We start from the raw sequence: 24,026 nt of genomic DNA on the forward strand, positions 1-24,026 counted from the left end.
CTTGCGGCTTTTAATTGGGCTCCTCCAGTCCAGGCTGCAGCACGGCTGAACAATGAGCCTTGTGCAGTTTCCGTGGCATCATGATGGGACGTTGATTTAAGCTCGGCCAATTGGCGCGTGAATTGGCTTAAGGGAACTCTCTAGTTTCGTGGCAAATAGGTACAAAGAGAAAGCTTAAAGCCAATTTTTCATCCCCCAGGGCCCCTTTCCGCCCAAGAGTACTCCAGCACCGTTGTCTCACTAAGGTCTATACATGAGTTGTGAGACAGAATCGTACATGGCAGCCCAGGCCTTCCATGGATCCGACTTTTCGCTCCAGAACCAGATGGGGTTCACAAACTTATGATGACTCGTCTGCTCTGGAGCCATCTTCTCCAACATCCTCATCATGCCTTGTGTCTTCTTCAAGCTCTGAACTGGGCTTTGTTCTTTGGGTATAGGTAAAACAGAGGACAATGCCTCTGCGTAGGCAATTGTGGATGCCACGATGCCAGCAGCAACTGCTGTGGCGATGGATGATCCAGGTTGGCAGATGGATGGCCCGAAACGCCCTGTTATTTCCTTATGGATGTTATCCGGTAGGTCGTCTCCAAATGTACCGAGAACGGAGCTGGAGTAGCGATCAATTATAGGTGGATTGCTGGCACTAAAAGTGCCGTCGCAGTTTGTTGCTCTGATGGAGATGACGGATCTGTGTCGGGCAGGGAATGATTCGGCTTGGTAGGCCGCGTTGTTGCCAGCACTGGCTAAGAAGACGACATTTCTCTCTCGTTCGACGTCTTCAATGGCTTTGGCGATGTCTTCATCGTCGTCGGGAAAGCCAAAGGACATGGAGATGACATCCACCTCCTCTTCAAGACCAGCCCAGCGGATTGCCTAGTATCGGAAGATCAGTGAGTGTAGCTCCAAAGACGTTTGAGGTGAGATCTTTACCTCTACAATGGACTTGCTGCCCAAAGACAGCCCCCTGCTGTCCTTGGCGACCCGTGCAATGTATAGATTCGCCAGTGGAGCCGATTCCATAGCAAGACGAGCCATCAAACTGCCGTGTCCGTAATCGTCTCTTCTTGTCGTATCATCAGTATCAGGCGCTTGTCCATCTCCTACAAAGTCTCTCCATCCACGAATGCATTTCGCTCTAGCCGCCTGACTAAAGAAGGGCAACTTGGCATCATAGCCAGTGTCCAGAATGGCAATCTTGATAGGCGCAAAGGTATGATCCGGTTTTTGTCGCCGTAGCATCATTATGTGCCGACTTATGTGTTTCAAATTGTCCAACCACTCACGGGCAACGATCGTCTTGCCGGCATGGAAGGATGCCACTGGCGGTCGCAGCTGCTGCTGAGATGCTTCGGCCTCTCTGCATCTTGACAGGTATGATATACACTTTGGGTCGTTCTTGAAGGCGATATTGACAAGCCTGGCTAGAGGCTCAACAACCTTGGCGTAGATTCGTCGCCTTCGTTCGTCCACTTGGAACTCCCCACCACCAGCTCTAGTAATCGTGGCAGCCCCTTTTGAGCTCTTGATTTTTTTGTGTTTCGATATCGGGTCGATGGCAAAAGGTCGTTGATCCAAACAATTCCCGACAACCCTCGTGAAGATGTCTCGCTGCGTTGAGCTTGCCCAATGACTTTTTTCTAACTCGTTGAGTAGCTGATTTGCAGCTCCATGGTCTCGATTTAATCGAGATGCGAGTGGTAGATGATCCATCGACTTGAAAGGCCGTCTGAGGCCAATTTCCAGCAAGACAATGGCAAGTGCCAGGATGTGAGGGAACGGGTGTGTAACCATCGGGTTGTCCATGCTCTCATCAACACTATTCTGGCCGTTGAAATCAAGGGACATGTAAGCTCTCAACGCGAGCTGGTCCTTCGGGTGTTGTTGCTCATCAGTTTCTTGCATGAACCAAATATTGTGGCTTGTCCATCGCTCTCGCATCAGATCTGATCCATAAAACTGCCAGAACGAGTGTGCGATAGCGTGGGCAAGTATGATCTTGTCTTTGTCCTTTAGCTTGTAGCTCTCCACAGCTGTGCAGAGTGGCAGACCCTGTCCGGGGCAGAGGAAGCGCTCAAGCGCGGCTGGCGGACGAAGCGAGACAAGCCCAAGGCCTTGAATGAAGCGGACTCTCAACTTGGCAAACGAAGGGTCTCTCAGGATTTGGCAGAAGTAATCTGGGCTGACTTGGTCGAGACCCGAGGCTTCATCGCCTTCTTCTTCGTCCTCATCGCTGCTCACATCTCTGCCAAGGTTGAAACCGACAAGACGCTTTCGAGTTTTAGTTTGCCTAGAGAATCAAGTTAGAGATTTTGACTCGAATGTTAAAACACAGCTCCTCACATAGGCACTCCAACCCAAATATCCTGCCAGTAATTCATATCGGCTGTTGAAACGACCAGCTCAAACTGTGCGTGCTTGCTCTGGATCTGCGGGTTTCCATCAAGATATAGCCTCGCAGGATGACAGAGCAGGTGATGGTCCCCACACGACTGGGAATGCCGGTGAAGGATGTGAAACAAGTCCTCGTTGACATGCCGAGGGTAGTCGCTGGGTTCCGGCATCCGCGTCCCTCCCATGATCTGATCAGCAGCCGACTTTTTGCCGGGCCCCTCTTCGCTAAGTCTGGCGAAGAACCTGTCACATTGCTCTTTTGCCTGGCTACTATAGCCGGGGCCCATCTTGAAGTACAGAAGGACGGACTTGTTTAGCTTGGCCTTGCTCTCAGGCCTCAGAAGCGCAAGGATGCTTGAGTAACATTCCCACGCCGTAGTCTGCCTTCCGACTGGATCAGGAAACTGAATTACGCCATTTAGCATCAATCCACAAGAATAAACACCAAGGCCGAAGTGAATAACAACAACACATGGCAGAGCTCCAGGTCGTGTGTGATCGACTGCTGGAGCGGCCCGTGTGAGAAACATACCTTGCATATCATCAGCAGCGTGTGCAACAGACTTGTCGCGGCACCCTCGGCTTCTTGATCCGTCTCATAACCTTGTAACGGCTCTTGAGCAATCTGGCCAAGCCTTGTGCCCACTTCCCCCGCAACGCGCTCCCGCTGCTGAATACCGCATCGCATAACGATAGGAAAGACTCCTTTGGCGACTTTGGCCAGCAGCTCGCAGGCGCCATGGCCGTCATCTTCTGGCGCCATCCCGCTAAAGCATCATCAGTCTCTGTCGTAGTTGAGTTGATTGCAGGATGAGGAATCCACTCAGGTCAGCTTCAGGCAACAGTATTGGATGTTGGCACAGCCTCGTCGTCCACTCATGGTCACGTGCGGGGATTGGATGAGACAAGGATGGTCTCCGCCTTCTCAACGTCAGCCAGGCACTTCCACTGCGCATTACCAACACACAAGAACCATGCACCTCATCATAGGTCCCCCAAAAAATGGATCTTTTGGATCTCACTGCCGCTGAGCTTTCACAAAAATGTCTGGACCTGTTTAACCGATGCCTCGGCTCTCCATCTCAGACCAAGGATAATGGGAAGAACCAGCCCTCAGAAGATCAACCTGAAGCGACGTCAGCGGGTGAACGCCTCGAGTACAAACTAGCAGACTTTAATCTTTGGATCGATGGCATCGGGGCACTGGCTTCTGCAAGAGCCGCGCTCGACTGGAGGCTCAATGAACGGCCCATTGACCTAGCGCTGGTCAAAGGAAACCTGGTAATGCTGTACCAGTCCTTGGAAGACTACGCAGACTTGCAAGAAAAGTACCAGAGTCTCGATGAAGCCCTACTCGACATCGAGTCAGCTCTGGGAAGTCTCGCATCCCTTGCACTGGCTGTCCGACGGACTGGAAAGCGGTCGCGACTTCACAAAGCCGATCGCCTCTTCAATGAGGAAGAACACTGCGAGTTGAAGCAACACCTGGAGTGCATTGCGGTTCTACGGCCTGAGGAGAGAGGATATAGCAGCCACAGATTCAGGCAGAAGCTCGAGGCATTAACGCCCATACAGCAGCGCCTGGTGGTAGCCAACTTGCGACGAAGAAATCGTTTTCTGCAGGCTCGACGACATTCAACTGGCCTCAAAAGGCGCAAACCCGAACTGTCATCCATTTCAGAGGATGCCATCAACAAAGCACATCAACTAATCGCCTCGCCAGACGTAAAAATTCCCATCCCCACCCATCCTGTTATCGAACAACCACCCAAGCTCCCCAAGAGCAGCGATGCTCCCACGATATCAGGGACGTCAGCCTCAGTCCCCGAAAGTAAACTCAGATACACCGATCCAGCACTCAAGAAGCCAGAGGCCTTGACACCCAGAACCGAGGTTACACGTATCACGGCAACCGCTCACTATCCGCGACCCCAGATACCTGACGATAACCAGCACATGTTTCAATGCCCTTGCTGCTACCAGACTTTGCCAATTCAAGACGTGAAGACGAATCCTAGATGGAGGTGAGTTGCATCTCTGTATGTCGCCCCAGCTATTTCTGATATTGGTCATCAGGAAGCACTTGAGTGAGGACATCTGTCCATACACCTGCGTCGTCGAGGACTGTCCCACTCCAGACGTCTACTACAGCACAAGAACGGCGCTAGAACGACACATTCGGCAGGATCACTCACCTACCTGGCAATGCCCTCTATGTGAGGATGAACCACAGTTCACCTCCATGACGGATATGATGGAGCATCTCATGGCCTTACACCAGGAAGCTGCTGAAGGGGACGACATCTCTACACTCATATCTCTCTCCACGCAGAGAAAGATAGGCATAGAGGCCTGTCCACTTTGTGATGTGGAAGGAATTGTTGACTCTCCGGAGCTGATCGACCATGTCTTGGAGCATGTGCATGACTTCTCTCTTCGTTCACTTCCATGGCCAAGGTCAAGTCATATCAACCTTGGAGGCGAGGTGGGAACTTTTGACCTCGGGCATAGCAAATCCCCCTCTGTCATCCAGTGGCTGAGCGGGTTATCGGATTTGGAAGGCCACAGACGTCTACAATTATCCCAGTTCGATCACAATCGAGTCGCCATAGTGGAGAGCCAGATGCCTCCCTCCCAAGACTACGATCTTCCGGGCGAGATTTGCTTTGCGGATGAGCATGGAGACGAATCGGCTGCTGCTGAGACAGACATCTCACGACTTACTCAAGAAACGCTTTCAAGCTCCGAAATGACAAACAATGCCGAAGATATAACCCAGGGTCCTGATACTGCTCCCATCGAACAGCCAGCGGACGAAGGTGAAAACAAAGCTGCCCCTGAGAGCACAACCTCACGATTCCGTAACAGAATCAGAAAGGTCTTCAACCTAGGAACTGCGAAACCAAGCTCCAGTGATGCCCCAAAATCTGCGGCTACGCAACAAGACCTGAAGAGCAACACCGATCCGCATCCCCCCATGTACAGAGCCGCTGTCGACTTGTTTAATCGTCTGAAGGACCAAGAAGAGACGCTCTCGATAATCGCTTTTAACAGATTTCTCCGGCAACAGCATCCGTCGGGTCACGAATACGACGAGGTTTTCTCCATCAAAGAAACATACGGCTTTTCAGCGTTCTATAAAGCCTGGTTGGATTTAGGTACAAGCGCTCAAGGGCCTCTCCAGCCAAAAGACCTTTCCAGGCCCTTGACCAACTACTTCATCAGCAGCAGCCACAACACCTACCTCAGCGGAAACCAAAACCAAACCGCCTCCAGGGCCAGTGCTGAGGCATATCGAGATGTACAGGATCCCCAATGAGATTTTTCATGTTGAAGCTAACGTTCTGGTTCTAGATTCTCATGCAAGGATGCCGATGTGTTGAGATTGACGTTTGGAACGGAGATTTCGTTGAGCCAAAGACGCAAGACCCTCCCCGAGACCATCAGCCAGACACCTCAACAAGCAGGGTCAGGAAACTGCCGAAAAAACGGCCGCAGCTAGAGCAAGGCGAGCCAATCGTCACTCATGGCTGGAATTTGACTACCCCGTGCGGCTTCCGTGAAGTATGTTCCGTCATTGGAACTTCGGCCTTCGTGAACAACGATCTACCCGTCATCTTCAGTCTCGAGGTGCATGCAGAGGCCGAGCAGCAGGAGGCAATAGTAAGGATCATGAAGGAGGAATGGGGGGAACTTCTTCTTGACGAACCTCTTGAGGGTTATGATCCAAGATTCCGCCTTCCAACGTTGGGTGATCTGAGGCGCAAAATACTCATCAAGGTGAAGAAGAGCCCTGCTCGCGTCATCAAGAACGATCCCTCGAGCGACTCGGAAAGCTCGATCCAGGGCCTGTATCCCTCGAGCGACTTGGATCCTAAAGCAAAGTCATCCAGGATTGGCATCTGCCAGGCCCTCAGCGATCTTGCCATTTACACACACAGCGAGGCGTTCCGCGACTTTGATACCTCTGCAGCGAGAAAGCTGTCTCACATCTTTTCTTTGGACGAAACGAGACTACTTGAGCTCAATGCGAGGGACGAGACTAGGGTGTTTTCTCACAACAAACACTACTTTATGCGTTGCTTCCCATCTAGGCGCAGGTTTGACTCATCCAACCCTAATCCATCCCTCTTCTGGAAGCTAGGTGTCCAGATGGTGAGCCTAAACTGGCAGATCGAGGATGAGGGCATGATGCTCCATCGTGGCATGTTTGCCGACGAGGATGGGTGGGTTCTCAAACCGGCCGGGTATCGAAGCACCGATAGGCATATCGAAACTTGGCATGACGCCATACCCAAGGGCATACTGGATATTGGCATCACTATTTTCTCCGGATTTGACATCCCGGAGAGTGGTGAAGATGAGCTAGACGGCAGCGGCCACGGGAAGAGAGTTCTTCGTCCTCAGGTCAAGGTCGAGCTCCACTATGTTCAGGATGACGTTGGCGAGAGCAAGTACAAATTCAAGACAGAGACCGGCAAGACGAAGGATCCCCAGTTCGGTGCCACTGGGTCAACCCTTTCGTTTGTGGTCAACAGGTCCCCGCCCGAGTTGAGCTTTCTAAGGTGAGTTTTGCTCTTTGGCCTCTGGCCGAGCTGGTATTTCCTTGTCAAGCTCTTTCGAGCCGTTCCTCTTCTGGATGAGACTATGAATATGTATCTGACAGGGACTAACCTCTTTTATCAGATTCAAGGTCGTGGATGACCAAAAGTCTTTTGTTCAGCCATTGTTAGGTTGGGCGTGCATCCGTCTGGACCGACTTCGTGAAGGATATCGTGTCATCGAACTCTTTGATGTTCAAGGGCGTAAGACTTCGGGAGTTCTTTTGGTCAAGATATTCATGGATTTATATAAAAATAGATAGCTGGCCGCGAGAAACTCGCACTAGGCTCAGCTTCAACATAAAAATTCCAAGGTAAACTCCTATATCCTACTCATATACTGAATGAATCCTTCGTTGTCTTCCAAGCCCTCGTTATCATTCCAGCCACTTTAATTCGTGATTACCGGTGCCTTTCCGTCCCACTCATTACTCTCGACAGCATCGACGAGCCACCGTCCAACGCTCGCTCTGGTAATGGATGGCATCCACGCACAGCCCTTTCCATCTTCAGGCCAGGCCTTGACGTCCTTGACGTCACCTTCGGCGAGCATACACGGTCGTGGGGAAACAAAGGGCAAGCCGCTATCGCGTACGAGCTGGTCGAGTTTGTTGTGGTCCTTAAGTCCGATGCCCATGCTTCCGTGACTGAAGATGATCTTGCCGGGAAGATTCATAGAGCGCCAGGAGGAGCCAACACCTTGAGCTGAGTTTATGACAAGCTTGGGTTTGTAGGGAAGGTTGGCCTGCGAGATGGCAGCGAGCAAGACGCGCATGCTCGAGGTCAAAAAGTCAGGTATAGTATCAGGACGCAGAGCTGCAAAAGGCGACTCTGAGGTGCGAACCTGGGCAAGCGCTGATATGACGGCCTTGGGAGGCTCGGGAGTTGTGAGGCCGGCGAGGACGTCGGCTTGAGAAGTAGGGGTGCCCTTGACGAGGGTGAGGTTGGTGTGGGATGGTAGGGATGTGGTGGATGGGTTGCGGACAAGGGCCGTGACCGTATGTCCTCTGGAGAGGGCTTCTTGGATGGCCAGAGAGCCGTTGCGGCCGGTTCCACCAATGACGAAGATGTGCATATTGAAGATGGAGATGTGTTGATTGTGTTTGTGTGTGTGTTGAGGATAGCCCTGGGCTGTGTTGGTCGTAAAGAAGAGTGTAGTTGAGAACGAACAACAGGTGTCTTTAAATGATGTAGATGGACTTGTTGATGAGAATGAAGAACCACCAGAGAGTATCTCAACCAAACCCTTTATAGTCGAGACAATCCAGTCCATCCTCCTTCATATCGGCCGATACCTTCGGCCCCGGACACTCGGCCGTGTCTCGCTCGGACTCAGCTGACAACACGGCCCCAATCTTACGAATCGAGGCGCGGATTCTCAATTTACCGAGAGGCTGGTGCAAAAGACCGAGATTACCGTCGCTGTGTTTTGTAATCCGACACGGCCGAGAGTGAGACTGTATCGGCCGAGTCTTACCACTCGGCCGGATGCCCAACTCAGCGACGATGCTTATTGGAGGAGGGAGATGGTGAAGAGGCTTTTGTTTGACAAATGCGTGAAAAGATTGCAAAGGTGGCTTAGATCAAAGACCGAGACCGAGGGGTTGTCCGTGCATTTTCTTTCGTAGCGTAGACCGATGTTCTGTATATATAGGTGGTTGAGTTACTGGTCAAGTCGAGAAGAGGCATCACCAACCATCCATCCATCCACATCCACCTTAACCCTCACCCACCCAAAACCACCCTCCAAAGTTACTACAAGTTCAAAGTCCCAAACCCTCTCACATAAAACATCACAAATCTCTCTGTTCATCATGTCAACCACCAAAGTCGCCATCATCGGAGCTGGCCTTTCAGGCCTAACTCTAGCCCTCGCCCTCCACCAACAAGGCATTGAGGCCGTCGCTTATGAACAACAAAGTGCGCCCCTAGATATTGGCGGCGCAATCATGCTATCTCCCAATGCCCTTCGCATTCTTGACAAACTTGGCGTCTTTGAGCGCATGGAGCCTCGAAGCTACAAGTTTGAGGAGTCCTACTTTCTCTCTCAAGACAACAAGTCTGTCGATGTCTTTGAGTTTGGATCCGTTTCCAAGTATGGGTACTCCGGTATTCGAGTCTACCGCTTCGAGCTCATCAACATCCTTCTGGACTTGGTCCGTGAAGCCGGGATTCAAGTCGTATACGGCAAAAAGTTTGACCGCATCATCAGCGAGACTGAGGATAGTGTCACCTGGCTCTTCACCGATGGTTCAGAGTCCACCGCCTCTCTCCTTGTCGGCGCAGACGGCATCCACTCTCGAGTCCGATCATACCTTCATCCTGACTTGCAGCCCAAGTTTACCAACATGATTGGTGTCACCGCTGCTGTGCCTACGGAACAACTCAACATGGAGAAGGATGAATACAAGCTCCCAGCTACGTTCATGCACAACAAGCGAGGAGCTTTTGTCATTGCACCCCAGCTAGCTGATGGCTCGGAGGTTCTCATCGGAAAGCAACGTGTCTTTGCAGGAGAGGACCCTGGCCGAGACGCCTGGAAGGCCATGACATCTGACAAGACATGGTGCATCGATTTCCTACGCGAAGGCAGCGAAGATTTCCCTCCTATCGTGTCCAACGCCACCTTCAATATCTCAACCGACAAAGTCAACCTCTGGCCCTTTTATCTCCTCCCCAAGCTCAACAAATGGGCATCAACCGACAAGCACAGCCGAGTCATAATCCTCGGCGACGCAGCCCACGCAATCCCCCCCACTGCCGGCCAGGGTGTAAACCAGGCTTTCGAAGACGTCTACACATTTGCTGGGATCCTCGGGGATCTGAAACATAAGGGGCTCGCTGGAGCGCTGGAGAGGTGGCAGAAAGGTCGGCAGGGACGGATTGACAGGGTGATTGAGCTGAATGGGGAGATTAATCAGAGGAGGTTGCCGAAGGAGGGAGATGTGGAGATGAAGCCTTTTGAGCTTGATTGGCTTTATGCGGTTGATTTGAATGAGATGGTGAAGGAGTTTGTTGGTGGGAGATGAGGACAGGGAGGGAATGAGAAAGGGCTAGGAGAAGAGGCAGCGCATGAAGGAAGAAGGGACTCGGACTGGTAATAAATAGTAAGATAGAAGAAGGGTGTCTGCCATTGCAATTACTCCGCTAATTCAAAGTCAATTTCTTAATTCATATAACTCAGTATGTAACTTCGTGCAGGTTCTCTCCCTCAAAAGAGTCGGCCGCTTTTGGTCCGTCGGCCTCAATCACCCACCACACACACTGTCAGCCAGACAGACAAGAGAAAGAGAGGTACGCTTGCTGGTAGATTCGTCCATCTCTTCACCACCAGATAGCACCACAGCACAGACTGCATTACCTGTTCATTGCATGACAGGTCCTCCCTCCCTTCCTTATGTGACCAAAAAGACAAAGGCATTTCGATCTGTCTGTTATGAGTGCAAAAAGTCTGCCCCTAGTGAGGTTCGAACTCACGACCTTAGCATATCTTCACCAAGTAATGAAGGTATAAGAGCTACGCGCTATCCCACTGCGCCACAGGGGCCTTAGCGCTCGGCTACGCTAAAATCGTGCATCTGCAGCACTATAATACCGGCCGTGCTCCCAAAAAGATATCTTTGAGCAACGATGACATTGGATTTTCGCGTCTTCTCAAGATTGGGGTTTCCTCGTACTGGTTCATGACTTTGAGGTTCAATAGAATTAGTATTCAATATGTATCACGGCGTGAATTGCATATTTGGCAGTGGAATATTGCTTCGGGGAGTTGGCCAACTGTGGCTGGAACCCGGCCCCCTTAGTTCCTCTCCGACGGTCCTACGGATACACTTTGTCAACCTCTGACCCAGCACAACGATTGCGCCTTGTCCACGCAGAATGCCTAGTATCAAACATCATCTGAAAAAGATTGTTCTCTTTTTCCCGCTCAGACCCTCTAATCCACATGTTCCATTCCCCGAAACCCATGTCAAAAAGGACCCTGAATGCAACCCAAGATCCACCTTGGCACGGAGCTTTGACAAGGAGCTAGGTTCCATCACTCGAAACCAACCCCTCGCAAGACTTGCCCATTCGTGTTTCGTTTAGGGCTGAACGGCCTCCGTCGTTCTTCGTTTAGACCTACCATCTCCCACCTTCCCTCCCAGAGCTGAAGTCAAGGGGACTTTGAAACACCATGTTCATCCACCAATGGGGGAAAAGATGAACCTGGAGCCAAGCCCGTTCCCATGTGTCGGGTTAAGCATGTTTTTGGCGGCTGTTCTAGACCTACCGTCTATTTTCGGTATACCAGGGGGTTTTCGGTTTCAGGTCGTCTGCTGAGCCCGCGGCCAAGAATCAAGACCTCGGTAAGGTGCTGGTGCTGATAGATATAAAGACCCAAGTGTTGGCCTCTTGAAGTTCATCAGCAGTTCAGTTTCTCATCGTCCTTCCAAGCACTCGTTTTCTTACTCTCGCTAGCCGAGACTTTCATTCATTCTACCCCAGAGGTTATTATTCAACTTTACTTCACCAGTACACACTCTTTGCAACAACTCTCAGTCATCATGAAGGCCGCCATCTCCTTTTCCGCTGCCATCCTGGCTCTTCCCAACCTCGTCTCGGCTCACTACTTCTTCCCCCATCTTTACGTCAACAATGTCAAGTCAGCCGAGTTCGAGTACGTCCGCCGCTCAACCCAGGGCTTCCAGCCTCACTTTGGCTTCGACATCCTGTCGAGCAACGAGATGAGGTGCAACACTGGAGCCCAGGCCAACGCCGGCTCTACCAAGGTTGCTGAGGTCAGCGCCGGTGACACCATTGGCTTTGGTACCAACTTGGACGGCAACATCCAGCACCCTGGTCCCATCCAGGTCTACATGTCTCGAGCCACCAACGACGACGTCAAGTCCTACGATGGATCTGGAGACTGGTTCAAGGTCTACGAGCTTGGTGCCAACTTCCCCATGCAGGCGTCTGGCGAGAACTGGCTCATCTGGAACAAGAACCGCGTCGACTTTACCATCCCCGCTGAGGTCCCTAGCGGCGAGTACCTCGTCCGCATTGAGCATCTTGCTCTTCACCGACCCAGTGGAACCGAATTCTACTTCAACTGCGCCCACATCAAGGTCGCCAACTCCGGCAGCGGTCAGGAGCCCACCGACGTTGTCAAGATCCCTGGTGTCTACGACAGCAACACTAAGGGTCTCTCGCCCAACTATAGCATCTACAGCGGTGCCACTTCCTACCCCATGCCTGGACCTGCTATCTTCGGTGGCTCTGGTGCTTCCTCTAGCTCTGCTGCTGCTGGCTCTGGCTCTGCCACTGGCTCCGGCTCTGCCACTGGCTCCGACTCTGCTGCCTCCCCTGACACCAGCGCTGCTGAGCCTGCTGCCACCGCCCCTGCTGATTCTGGATGCGGCAGCGTCCCCCAGTTCTCTCGCCGCTACTACCGTGGCAACTAAGTCAACCATGGTCTAACTGAGCATCAATCATAGTTGTTGCCCCCTGGAGGTTGGTGGAACTGATTCTCGCACAACCAAGCCTTTCACTTCGTATATAATTTTTATACAACTCTAAACATTGTCAATAAATCAAACGAGTGGTATTAATGCCATTCCTGTACTATGAGTCACTTTGCTGGTCCGTTGAGCGTGATAAACTACTTGCCCAAATAATCTTGTGGTTCGGTGAATCGGTTTTGGCATCATACGATGCATCCCGATACCCGATACCCGACGCATCACAGCTTTGACTTAACCGCCGACGTCGAACGAAGCACCTCTCTCGCCAGGTCTGCCACCTCGCTTGCAACACCCCAAGAGATCTCGTAGCCGCGTCCTCCAGCGCCGTAAGCATGGATGACGTACTGTACCCCCTGGCTATTGTCCTTGGTCTCTGTCTCAACCCTCATCCCTCCCTCACGAGCCGGTCTTCGACCAACCACGTCCTTGATGACCTTTAGTGGCCCAGGTACCTGGTTCTGGCCGCATGACTCGGCAGCGATGCTCTTGGCATTGTCCAGAACTCTTTGCCGCAGCTCCAGGGATGGCTCAATACGCCAGTCGCCGGGCTCCTTGGTGCCACCAATCACTGTCCCTCCATTGAAAGATCTAGGGATGATGAAACTCCAAGAGCCATCCTTCAGCTGCTTTGTGATGGTCTTGTCAGCAGCGGCGAGATTGGTCAGTACAATTTGGCCTGTTTGAACTGTCAGTACCCACGGCTCCAGAAAGTTTGGGGTGCCGGCGCTCACGGGCCACCGAACTTGCCTTTAATAGGAAAGCACTTGGTATCCTTGAACCCCATTCCACTCGCATTGACCACGAATAAAGCCTGAGACGCTAGTGTAAAAGCTTCCTCCTCGCTCTTGAGCTCCCTCTGCAGCGTCTTTCCACCTTGGAGGATGAATTTGCGTAGCAAGTTGCTGCAGTAAAGGGGCGAGTTGATACAGTACGTCTCATACTCAAACGCCAGTTTCACCCCTTCTGGAAGCTCATGAACCTCATACTTGCGATAGCCTGACAGACCAGTCTCGGCGGCAAAACTCTGAGCATCCTGCTTCAGGTAGTCGGGCGATGGTTCCTCAAGATACTCGATACCCGGGAGACGACGAATGCCGACCCAGGGTTCACTCTGGCGGTGACTTTCAAGCTCGGAAACGGTATGTTTGAGCCACTTGGCTTCACGACGGAGCTGGGGCGTTGAGCCTGGGATGGGTCGGACGTGGGCACCGGCCCACATGGACGCGTAGTCGGCAGAGTGGGAGGTGGGAGCTCCTGGGATTGAGGTTGGCCATTCTTTGGCGACGAGGAGGACAGATGTTGACTGAGTGGTTGGAGACTCTGCGAGGAGCTGCTGGATCTTGAGGGCGCTGGTCAGGCCGATGATTCCAGCACTGACAGGTTTAGCTCAGGTCATCCAAAGGGAAAGCTCACTCATACCCTACAACAACGACAGTAGGTTCAGTAGAGTTGGACATGTTGAAGGCGGTTGATGAAGGATGGGGTGGATCAAGAGTTAAATAAAGGGGACGAAAGACAAGAAGCGTTCGATTAGGCTGTGAATGGCATCAAGTCGACTGTGAGGTATTATGAAGCCGAATGTGATCTGCGGGGGCTTATCGGCTTGAAATCGGCTACGAGCGGGCGAGATGATAACGAATTGGGCAGACGTTGTGCAACCGCAAATGCACGGTTCAAAGTAATTCCAGTTCAAACAAAGGCGGGTGAAAGTGCAAACAGGCTGAAGCATTTCAGATGAGGCCGTGATCGGGACAAATCAGTCAACCGGGCACCAACAGTCATCGGAGGCGGCCGAAGCGGGGCCGAATTCGGGGAGCGGCGCCGAGATTGCCCATGGCCGGAGGAAGAAGTCGGCGAGGGGCCGTCATGAGCATGGGATCACTTGCATTGCAACGGCGGTGTCAAGGGAACGTTGGTTTGAAGGACAGATAGCGGTGAAGACGACGCCGCTACAAAAAGGGAGCCAAAGACGGCAAGCATGGCGAGTCAGTCAGCCAGAGGCAGCTGAGTCTTGCAGAGACCAAGTGCACGTTCTACGTCATGGCTTCTACAAGCCATCATGACATGAGCAGCTTCGAGTAACTCTTATCGAGAATGGACAATTGAGATGTGAGAGGTCAAGACAAGCAAGGAATGCCATCTGCAACAATCGGCATCTTCCAACAACTGGCAGAGGACAAGATCATGACCATCCATTAACGGGCAGGCCGAAAGCAGCTGAGAAAACCACTTCAAAAGCTGACAAGAGCATGACAAGGTTCGATCTGGGCCCTGATTACTCATGGCGTTCGAGAACTCGAAATAGATGGAGGCGTTCCTAAGCATGGGCCGGCTTTGGAGGCGAAAGTTGCCAAGTTGGAAATAAGCAATCGTTGATTGGCTGAGAAGACTTGAATCTAGGGATCTAGCCAATCAGAGAAGGGGCGATTACTGCCTTTTGGAGATGCGGCAACCAAGCTCCAGAGGGAGTGGAGACACGTTCCCCGGGAGTGATCGAGTACAAATAAGTCGAGGGAGCCTCTCTTGGTGACAGTCTAGAACCAGCATCTCAAGCACAATCTCAAGTTACGACTACAACTCTCAAACTCTCTTCCAACACTCAACTTCTCACCAAACTCCACAATCACCACATAAACCGCCAAAATGGTCGTCAACGCTCCCGCCACCTGCTGCCGCTCCGGCGACAACGCTGAATGCGCCTGTGGTACGTGACATCATCTTCCACTGCAAAGACCACTAACTGACATATTCTCCTCCAGCCCAGAAGGCTACCTGCTCGTGCGGCCAAAAGTCGGCTCTTCACTGCACATGCTCCAAGGCTTCCAGCGAGAACGCCGTCTCAGGACCCCGCTGTTCGTGCCGCGCCCGACCTGCCGGTGAATGCACCTGCGACCGAGCTTCCTCTGAAAACGCGACCGTCGCCGGTTCGACCTGTGCCTGTGGCTCGCGACCTGCTGGTATGTACAATGTGGCCCCATACACAAAGCTTTGACTCGGTGCTAACGTATTGTGCTCAGGTGGCTGCACTTGCGAAAAGGCTTCCGATGGCGGATACAACCCTGCCAACGAGATCGACTTTACCACTCGACGATAAACACATGGTTTTATGGGCAGGGATTTGTGATTCACTGGCATAATTGTATTATGGGTCGGCGTTGGGGCATGAATGGCATCTGGGTTGGGCGGCAAGGCAATCAGAGCTAAAGATAGCGAGATTTTGAGAATCAATCACAAACAATGACATTGTACTTTGTTAGCAAACGCGTGAGAAGGGATGAACTGCAGCTGGCGTCGCGATGCAGCTGGAATTCTCCGAAAGAGGAAGTATTCAAGGTTTCCGTTTGAAGGTTTGCAAGTTCCAAAAGAGGCACAAAAAACAAAAGACGAAAACAGAAAAAGCACCAAAAACAAGGATCAACAAACCCAACCCCCACGGTTCGTGGTTATTGTTGCACTGAATTATCCGTGTCCCAATGGAATGGGTCGCCTCACAACAAGACGCGACAAGCTCCGTCACCGCCTGAAGCTCAATTGCACTAAATTTTTATTCTGCCGAACATTCTCTAGTGGGAGCTTCCGGGCGGTGAATCCCATTTCAGGCCTCGCCCCCCTGTAAGCCCAGATTGGCATCTGCTGATCCCTGCTCAGGTCATCCACACTCAGCGTGGTCAGATCACACCTAAAAGGAAGAAAAAAAAAGCACCACCTGCTTTGCTTCGCGCTCTACCACAGCTTCTCTCATCTTCATCATCATCGACTTTGCGTCAGAATCTCTTTTACCTGCGCGCAAAGGAAGCTCTGCAGGTTCTTTGTATTGCTTCGCAAGCACGTGTTTCACATCAATCTCTGCGCCAAACTACCTTTTTTACATCCTTTTCAGCGCGTCGGGTACCCACCGCATCACACAAGGACGCGATGGCCCCTCGAACCAAAGCATCCGTCAACAAGACGGCCGCGTCGACAAAGAAGACGTCCACTACCTCCGCTGCCGTGAAGAAGGCTACCAAGCCCACCAAGACTGCTGCTGCCGCTCCCACCAAGAAGAAGGAGGAGCCTGCCACCAATGGCGCGTCCAAGAAGCGAAAGGCCCGCGACGAGGAGACCGAGGCCGAGTCTGAGGCGGACACGCGCAAGACCAAGAAGTCCAAGACCACAGAGCGCGCCGTCAAGCCCGCCGTGAAGCCCTCCACAAAGGCCAAGGCTGCCGCGAAGCCCAAGGCTGCTGCCGCCAAACCCGCCGCCGCCGCGAAGCCCGCTGCTAAGCCTGCTGCCACAAAGGCAAAGACCACCAAGAGGGCCAAGACCGAGGAGCCCGAGGACGAGAAGCCTGCTCCCAAGAAGCCCGTCAAGAAGGTCGCTCCCAAGAAGGAGAAGAAGGAGGTTCACCCCGAGATTGGAAAGAAGATCAACGACGCGCCCACCCAGATCCTCGATGTCTACGTCTTTGGCGAGGGCTCGTCTGGCGAGCTCGGCCTCGGCAGCAAGCGCGTCAACAACAAGAAGCCCATCGATGTGAAGCGTCCCCGACTCAACGATAACCTCTCCGCCGCCAACACCGGCGTCGTCCAGATCTCCTGCGGTGGCATGCACGCGGTCGCGTTGACCCACGATAACAAGATCCTGACCTGGGGTGTCAACGACCAGGGTGCTCTCGGACGAGACACCAACTGGGATGGCGGCCTTCGCGACATGGACAAGGAGGACGACTCTGATTCCGAGGATGAGGACGACACTGGCATCAACCCCAAGGAAAGCACGCCTACTCCTGTTTCCGATGAGCACTTTGCTACTGGCACCAAGTTTGTCCAGGTCGTTGCCAGCGACAGCGCCAGTTTTGCCCTCACCGAGGATGGCCGCGTCTACGGCTGGGGCACCTTCCGATCCAGCGATGGTATCCTCGGCTTCTCAGAGACCGTCAAGGTTCAATCGACTCCCGTCATCATCCCCACACTCAAGAAGATCACCGCCCTCGCCGCCGGTTCCAACCACGTCCTCGCCCTCGACACTAAGGGCAACGTTGTTGCCTGGGGTTGCGGCCAGCAGAACCAGCTCGGACGACGCATCATCGAGCGCAACAAGATGTCTTCGCTTACCCCCCAGGGCGTCGGTCTGCCCCGAGGCAAGATTGTCAAGATTGCCTGCGGCTCTTATCACAGCTTTGCCATCGACAACAAGGGTAACGTTTACGGCTGGGGTCTGAACAACTTTGGCGAGATCGGTGTCGAGTCCAACGCCGGCGAGGACGATGCCGTCATCCTCCGACCCGCCAAGCTCACCTCCCTCGAGGACTACAACATTACCGATATCGATGGTGGCGAGCACCACTCTCTGGCTTGCGCCGAGGATGGCGAGCTCTTCACCTGGGGCCGTGTCGATGGCTACCAGGTCGGCTTCGAGTTTGACAAGCTGAACGAGGATATCGCCATTTACGACGAGCGAGGCAACGCCCGTATCCTGTTCAAGCCCACTGTCCAGCCCGGTATGTACTTTTCCATGCTCTGAACAACTCATCACTAACGAAAAACAGACGTCAAGGACACCGTCGCCGTCGCCGCCGGTACCGACAACAGCTTTGCCATCACCTCCGAGGGCAAGGTCTTCTCCTGGGGCTTCTCGAGCAACTACCAGACCGGCCAGGGCACCATCGACGATATCCACACTCCCACCCTTATCGACAACACCGCCATCCGTGGCAAGAAGATTATCGGCGCCGGTGCCGGAGGCCAGTACTCTGTCGTCTTTGGCGAGTCCGACGATGCCCCCAAGACGAACGGCGTCAAGATAAACGGCGTTCATGCCCACGATGACAAGGAGAACGACGGCGGCAAGAAAGCCTAGATGATTTTCGGAGTGTGGGAGTGTGCTACGTCGGTATGAAGCAATCAAGCGGTGGTTTTTGACGCTTTTTTCCTCGCGATGGATCTTTCAACATCAGCCCTTTAATAATGCGCTGCAGATGATGAGCAGCAGCGTTTTGTTGATCAACAAACTTGTAACTTTCTTGGACCGCATTAGGGAGGGCGGGTTAAACGGACTTGGGAATCGGACGGGCGGATTCCTGTGAACAAAAAGTGATACGATAGGGACATGCTTTACGTTGTTACTGCCTTTTTGCGTTGTGTTATGCGGACTATGTCATATATAGATTTCGATGCGATGCTTGTTGCATATTTCAATGCTTCTTTTCTTAAATTGAGAGAGTTTTCTTCCTCTCGAACGCTATCTCGAACGCTATCAAGGTTCCCTTCTCCTTATAAACCTGCCTTTGCCTTCTTTGGTGGGTTCGTGACGTACAACAAGAAAAAAAAAAGAGAGAAGTATTATTCTAATACAAAGGGGAAAGTGGTTCCTCATTTCATTTCCGTATAACTGTCTCGGCCGTCCCTCTCAAACGCCTTTGTCCCCCCGTCGTTTGCCTTGGCCCGCTTCCAGGGCGTAATCATGTACAGCATCATTGGAGCCACAGTGGGCGAAGATACGAGTCTGCGCCGTCGAGCCTCCTGTCGTTGAGTAGTGTAGAGCTTGTTGTTAAACAGGCCTTCAGCCATTGAGCTTAGCAGCAGCGTTGGACAGCGATCCGCTCCCTCGGCTGCTGAAAATACCCATGATGCCAAAGCCGACGTAAAACAGACCCAGGGGGTACGCGACAAGGCCTCTCATGCCCTTCATCCGTCCTACCACGCAGAACATGCCGCTTGCGCTGTATGTGCACCACATGATGGCAGCTGTCGTAAACACAATGCCCAGAGGTGTATCCATCGGCATGACGATGCCAAACAGGCTGGTCGCCACAAGAGGCAACAAGCAGTATCCCAACACGCTCGCGCTTCGAGGGTATGTCAAGGTCGCGGAGAAGTGACCGCCCTGCTGTCCTGGCGGAGGAGCAGGTGCTGAGGGTTCGCTGCTGTACTGGGGGTAGCTTGGCTGTTGGGGCTGCTGGCCGGCGTCGGAGGGCGACATGAGGGAGAGGATAAGGTGGAGGGACACGGAGCCCAGGGCAGCGAGGCCGTAGATGTAGCCGAAATGGACTTTGCCTGAGAACAGCAGGATGAAGCCGAAGAGGAGGAAGAAGATGAGCGGGCCTGCGAGATCGGAATCGTCCATGAGGTGCGAATCGATGCGCCTGAAGGGGTTCAACACAGCGAGTGTCTTTTCAAGTCAGCTTTCCAGCGCATCACGATCGCACTGCATAGAAACTCACCTTTGCCTGAATATGACCAAAATTGACACCCAACTCTTCCAACAAAGGCGGCTCCCCATCATACCCCTCGGACGAAAAGGCAGCCACCCACCCAGTCCTCAACCCGCCCTGCTCACCCAGCCGACCCGAAACGCCCTGCGCGCCGTATCCAGCGCCCGAGAAGCCCTGCGCACCAGGTGTACTAGCGAATCCGGCCTGCTGGTTTCCATAGCCATATGCGCCGCCGGGCTGCGGTGTACCAGTACCGCCGGTGGCAGGACCGTACTGCGAAGGGAAGAATTGAAGGTTCTGGGCAGCCGAGGGGCCGGCGCCTGGGTACTGCGGTTGTTGGTTGGAGTAGTAGTTTGACATTGCGCGGTAACAATTGAGATTATGCGCTTTAGGGAGGGAAGGGTGGAGGTTTGCGGGGGGGCGAGGTTGTTTGGCTCTCTTTTGTTTTCGAGAGGACAGTTGGAAGGATAGCTGGCGGTTTGGGGATGGAAAGCTGGGTTGCCTTGCGAGTGTGGCTGGTGTGGAGGTTGGTGTGGTTGTGGCGGTGCGCAAGCTTGCTTCAGCCACGGAAGCATACCCTAGAGCCGCCTCGATTTCATTTTTCTCTTCCTTTTCGAGACGAGTTCAGTGATTTTCCCTAAGTTTTCTTCAAGAAAGGGCTCTTTGAGCTACTCTCAATTTTATTCTTCATTTTTATTTGCTGAAATATGTTGCTACGCCTGTCTGGGTAATAGCTTGAAGCTATCAGCCAGAACTGGGTTCAAGAGCAGTTACATGTGGGGTGGATGACTTCGCGTGAGGCCTGAGCCAAGAATCTTCATCTCGAAAGAACCAACGACAAGGCTTTTCTACATCTATGCATGTTATTTCACAGGTGACTATGTTGAACTTCAATCTTATTAAATAATACTATTCGTTCTGATATCCATTTCATCCCCTCTCTTTCTCGCTTGACTCCCAGATATAGCTATCACTTACTCGCTGCGATCGCGGCCCTCGCATGCTCAACGTGTCTCTTAAATCCGTCGGCAACTGCTGGAAACTCGCTGTACTTTTCCTTGATCTGCCTGTTGACCCTTTCCGCTTCCTCAGGCCAAGTTTGACTTCCTGTGCAGTCAATCGGTGAACCGCATTCATGCAGGATCTTGCCCGCCTCTTGGGACGCCTCGATCAGCGCTTCAAAGTCGCACTTCCGAAGTGTAGTCTGTCCATTTATCTATAAGTATTCAGTGATTTATTGCGCCTTGAGAGGACGTACCTGTGCCATGTATGAGTATTGCAACACGTGCATCATGGCGGGCTGTCCTGGCACGGCTTGTAGCGCACCATTGAAATCGCTCGCACGTTGAGGCCCGGTGGCTTCGTTGGTGACTTTTTTTGTGGTCGGCATGATTGGTTTGAACCGATCTAGTAGTGATACAGATACTTGATGTTGAGTTCTTGGAACGGGGTGATGGAGAGTCTTAAGCTAGCTGGGTTCGATGGGATCAACGTGACGCATGGAAATGAGGTGACGGGGGTTGATAGGCAACATTCTCCTCTGCGCCACGATTGGACGGCTTAGCCCGAGGCTTTTTTCAAGGCGTATGGCCTAGCTGACTAGATAGCGAGGGGATGGGGTATGGGTTAGTTGCATAAGACGGAGGAACTTGAAAGGGGTGATTCGTTGATGCGTATTGTTACACTGCAGGCGATGCCCGTTGCTGTGCAGAGATTGAGGATGGTAATTGTAATTTGCTTCGCCTCATAGGTAGCTTAGAGCTGACTTATTGTGTGCGCCCGTGGGGATGATGGTATTCAGCTTGGACGAGGTTACAGGGCTGAGAATATGACATTAAAATTCTGTGAGAAATTTTGTAGTTCCCCTTTTTAATTATCCAGAAGAGAAAAATGGACAGGAGATATCCATACGGGAATGGGTGAGGTGGCGCAGCATAGTTGTGAAACTCTTCTCAGGGCTGCGACACAATTCAAGAACTAAGAGCCCCGCATGATGACGTGGATGGGTCGTCTGGAACCACTCTAAGCTTAATCGCATCTGAGTTGAGCGGCAAAAAGACGACTTGGGAGTCTATAATGTCATTGCATCGTTAGCCGCTGTAAGAAACGCTTAGCTGCTATAACACAAGCTCGGAAAACATGGGTTGAGTGCGATACCGATGATTAGGAACCTCAACGGTTTGTGCTGGGAACCCAACTATGCCCAGATGCTCTCCAAATCTGGCCATCTTGGACTGGGTACCGTCTTAGAGCTTCACAGCGTGAGCATATTCTGCATGATTCAGCTGGTAACTTAACATCTCCAATGACAAAAAAGAAGCAATCCAGAGGGTTTCAACTGGAACCCCTGGTCCTTGCCGTTTATGTAGTTAGGCGTAGTGAGAGAGGCGCATGGGCCGGCCTGCTGGGTCGCATATTCTGCAACGAGCCGCGCGCCTAAAGTGAGGGATGGGGCCAGCGTCGGGATACAAAACTGGATGAGTTCACTCACAATCCTGGGCCGTAAACCATCATCTTTATGTTGGACGAGTTAATTATTTTTATTCTATCTGCCCACTATGGTTGTTCAAGTGGATCCCCCGAGCCCCGTGTCTCGCGCGGTGTCATCGCCTTGTGACATCTGTCACGATTTCCAGCCTGTCGAGACCAACCCAAGAGCTGGTCCAATTGACCGGATGTTCAACCTATACAATACCCATGTCGATAGCCTCCGCGACGAATGTCCTCACTGTTCATTGCTTAAGACGATTTTTCTACGACTGCAGTCGTCTCTGGTGGCCGAGTATGACGAGTTTGAGCCGATCAACCGGGAAGGGACACAATCCAGTGGGATTTGGGTCGCCCCGAAATCTGATGGTACTGTTCTGGCACGATGCACATGGGATATGCAACTTAAGAGGAGAGATGAGCAAGGCGACACCTATTTTTATAGAGAGGCGCATATCCACCCAGCGACTGAGGTTAGTCCACAACCCGCCTCTAATGTCCATGAGACCTTACTGACCTCGACCAAACACAGTCTGAGATCCCTGAATCTTTGACGCCGAAAAAGCTACACAATACACACTGGAACCCCAAGTCGGAGGAGAGTATCCAGTTTGTCAAAGACGTGCTCCAAAATTGTGAAGCGGGGCAGGGCCGCCACCACAATTGCCGTTCTGAGAACAAGCCTCTACTACCCACAAGAGTCATTCGAATCGACCCCGAAAACGAATTATTGAGTCTTTATGAGCCTCAGCCAGGCGAAACTGGTGCCTACGTCGCCCTGAGTCACTGCTGGGGACCTCCCAATCGACAGCCGATCCGGACAACTCAGGACACGATATCACAGATGAGAGCATCGATTCCCGAGTCGGAACTTTCTTGTGTCTTTAGGGATACGATTTGGCTCTGCAAACAACTTGGAGTTAAATACGTCTGGATTGACTCCCTGTGCATCATCCAAGACGATGCGGGTGATTGGGAGATCGAATCAGCCAAGATGGCAGATTACTACTCCCAAGCGCACCTCACTGTCGCTGCAGAGTCTTCGATGAACGGAACGATTCCATTCCTCCAAGAAAGTCCTGATAGGTGGCAGCGAATGATCTATTCGGCGCCTGATCAAGACGGTCACCCCTTGACTTTCGCCTTCCAGGAGCACTTCTCGAATGAAGTCTTCCACCGAGGACCCTACAATTACTGGAAAGACGGCCACAATATCCTTCCTACCCGGGCTTGGACTCTTCAAGAATCTATTTTGTCACGAAGAATCGTGCGTTTTACTCTTTCCGATATCATCTGGGAGTGTCAGAGCACGTCTGAATATCACGATTCATCTCGAGTGCTGCGAACGGCGGACCTGAATATCCGGCAGGCGATTTACGCACTCCATCATTTGGAGGCATCGGATGAAGAGCGAAGAGACGGGGCAGATTCAGTGTGGGAATCCCTCGTGAATCTGTACTCGATGCGCGCGATAACCTACGACCTTGACAAACTGCCAGCTTTCAGTGGGATAGCGACATCCTTGGCCCCTATATTTCAAGGGCGGTACTTTGCGGGCATTTGGGAGGCTCATTTGCCCCATGGCTTGGGTTGGTCTACTGGGCGACTGGAAGGTTATGAACCTTCTCGGTGCGCTGTGGGGGAATATATTGCACCGTCATGGTCGTGGGCCTCTCTGCCTCAAGCCATGGGGGTGAACTTTATTTCTCGGGTCGGAGAAGAACTGGAACCCGAATTTCAGCCAAAAGTGTTGGAAGCGTTTTGTGACCGTTCTAACAAAGCTCCATTTGGGCGAGTTCGGAGCGGATACATCTTGCTAGAAGCCCCTATCTTTGAGGCCACGCTGAC

The 24,026-nt window shown here is 52.4% G+C and overlaps 9 protein-coding genes and 1 non-coding gene across 10 annotated transcripts; 5 read left to right on the forward strand and 5 right to left on the reverse strand.

Annotated features, from left to right (window-relative positions):
* Window positions 1–240: 240 nt before the first annotated feature.
* On the reverse strand, window positions 241–3,157 carry LRP88_14462 (S8/S53 family peptidase; the record flags this gene model as incomplete). Its single annotated transcript, XM_083250807.1, has 5 exons — window positions 241–876; window positions 934–1,524; window positions 1,753–2,290; window positions 2,344–2,798; window positions 2,927–3,157. 5 exons carry the CDS (start codon window positions 3,155–3,157, stop codon window positions 241–243), a joined length of 2,451 nt encoding a protein of 816 aa, XP_083093439.1.
* A 239-nt stretch (window positions 3,158–3,396) lies between these two features.
* On the forward strand, window positions 3,397–7,299 carry LRP88_14463 (uncharacterized protein; the record flags this gene model as incomplete). The annotated part of the gene is made up of 6 exons (XM_083250808.1): window positions 3,397–4,418; window positions 4,471–4,610; window positions 5,007–5,695; window positions 5,749–6,959; window positions 7,081–7,199; window positions 7,259–7,299. The coding sequence occupies 6 exons, from the start codon at window positions 3,397–3,399 to the stop codon at window positions 7,297–7,299; spliced, it is 3,222 nt and encodes a 1,073-aa protein (XP_083093440.1).
* An 87-nt stretch (window positions 7,300–7,386) lies between these two features.
* On the reverse strand, window positions 7,387–8,070 carry LRP88_14464 (uncharacterized protein; the record flags this gene model as incomplete). The annotated part of the gene is made up of 1 exon (XM_083250809.1): window positions 7,387–8,070. One exon carries the CDS (start codon window positions 8,068–8,070, stop codon window positions 7,387–7,389), a length of 684 nt encoding a protein of 227 aa, XP_083093441.1.
* A 739-nt stretch (window positions 8,071–8,809) lies between these two features.
* LRP88_14465 (FAD-dependent oxidoreductase) lies at window positions 8,810–10,024 on the forward strand (the record flags this gene model as incomplete). Its single annotated transcript, XM_083250810.1, has 1 exon — window positions 8,810–10,024. One exon carries the CDS (start codon window positions 8,810–8,812, stop codon window positions 10,022–10,024), a length of 1,215 nt encoding a protein of 404 aa, XP_083093442.1.
* A 423-nt stretch (window positions 10,025–10,447) lies between these two features.
* Window positions 10,448–10,542, reverse strand: LRP88_14466. The gene has a single exon. It is a non-coding gene; the product is annotated as a tRNA-Ile (tRNA).
* Window positions 10,543–11,542: 1,000 nt separating this feature from the next.
* On the forward strand, window positions 11,543–12,439 carry LRP88_14467 (lytic polysaccharide monooxygenase auxiliary activity family 9 protein; the record flags this gene model as incomplete). Its single annotated transcript, XM_083250811.1, has 1 exon — window positions 11,543–12,439. One exon carries the CDS (start codon window positions 11,543–11,545, stop codon window positions 12,437–12,439), a length of 897 nt encoding a protein of 298 aa, XP_083093443.1.
* Window positions 12,440–13,141: 702 nt separating this feature from the next.
* On the reverse strand, window positions 13,142–13,991 carry LRP88_14468 (FAD-dependent oxidoreductase; the record flags this gene model as incomplete). The annotated part of the gene is made up of 3 exons (XM_083250812.1): window positions 13,142–13,175; window positions 13,243–13,872; window positions 13,924–13,991. The coding sequence occupies 3 exons, from the start codon at window positions 13,989–13,991 to the stop codon at window positions 13,142–13,144; spliced, it is 732 nt and encodes a 243-aa protein (XP_083093444.1).
* Window positions 13,992–15,142: 1,151 nt separating this feature from the next.
* On the forward strand, window positions 15,143–15,593 carry LRP88_14469 (uncharacterized protein; the record flags this gene model as incomplete). The annotated part of the gene is made up of 3 exons (XM_083250813.1): window positions 15,143–15,203; window positions 15,259–15,456; window positions 15,517–15,593. The coding sequence occupies 3 exons, from the start codon at window positions 15,143–15,145 to the stop codon at window positions 15,591–15,593; spliced, it is 336 nt and encodes a 111-aa protein (XP_083093445.1).
* An 821-nt stretch (window positions 15,594–16,414) lies between these two features.
* On the forward strand, window positions 16,415–18,337 carry LRP88_14470 (regulator of chromosome condensation 1/beta-lactamase-inhibitor protein II; the record flags this gene model as incomplete). Its single annotated transcript, XM_083250814.1, has 2 exons — window positions 16,415–17,978; window positions 18,027–18,337. The coding sequence occupies 2 exons, from the start codon at window positions 16,415–16,417 to the stop codon at window positions 18,335–18,337; spliced, it is 1,875 nt and encodes a 624-aa protein (XP_083093446.1).
* Window positions 18,338–19,039: 702 nt separating this feature from the next.
* On the reverse strand, window positions 19,040–20,051 carry LRP88_14471 (transporter YIP1; the record flags this gene model as incomplete). Its single annotated transcript, XM_083250815.1, has 2 exons — window positions 19,040–19,648; window positions 19,701–20,051. The coding sequence occupies 2 exons, from the start codon at window positions 20,049–20,051 to the stop codon at window positions 19,040–19,042; spliced, it is 960 nt and encodes a 319-aa protein (XP_083093447.1).
* Window positions 20,052–24,026: the final 3,975 nt, after the last annotated feature.

Source organism: Fusarium phalaenopsidis (genome assembly GCF_050370095.1).
Source record: "Fusarium phalaenopsidis strain FUZ10S chromosome Unknown contig_32362, whole genome shotgun sequence".
NCBI lineage: Eukaryota > Fungi > Ascomycota > Sordariomycetes > Hypocreales > Nectriaceae > Fusarium > Fusarium phalaenopsidis.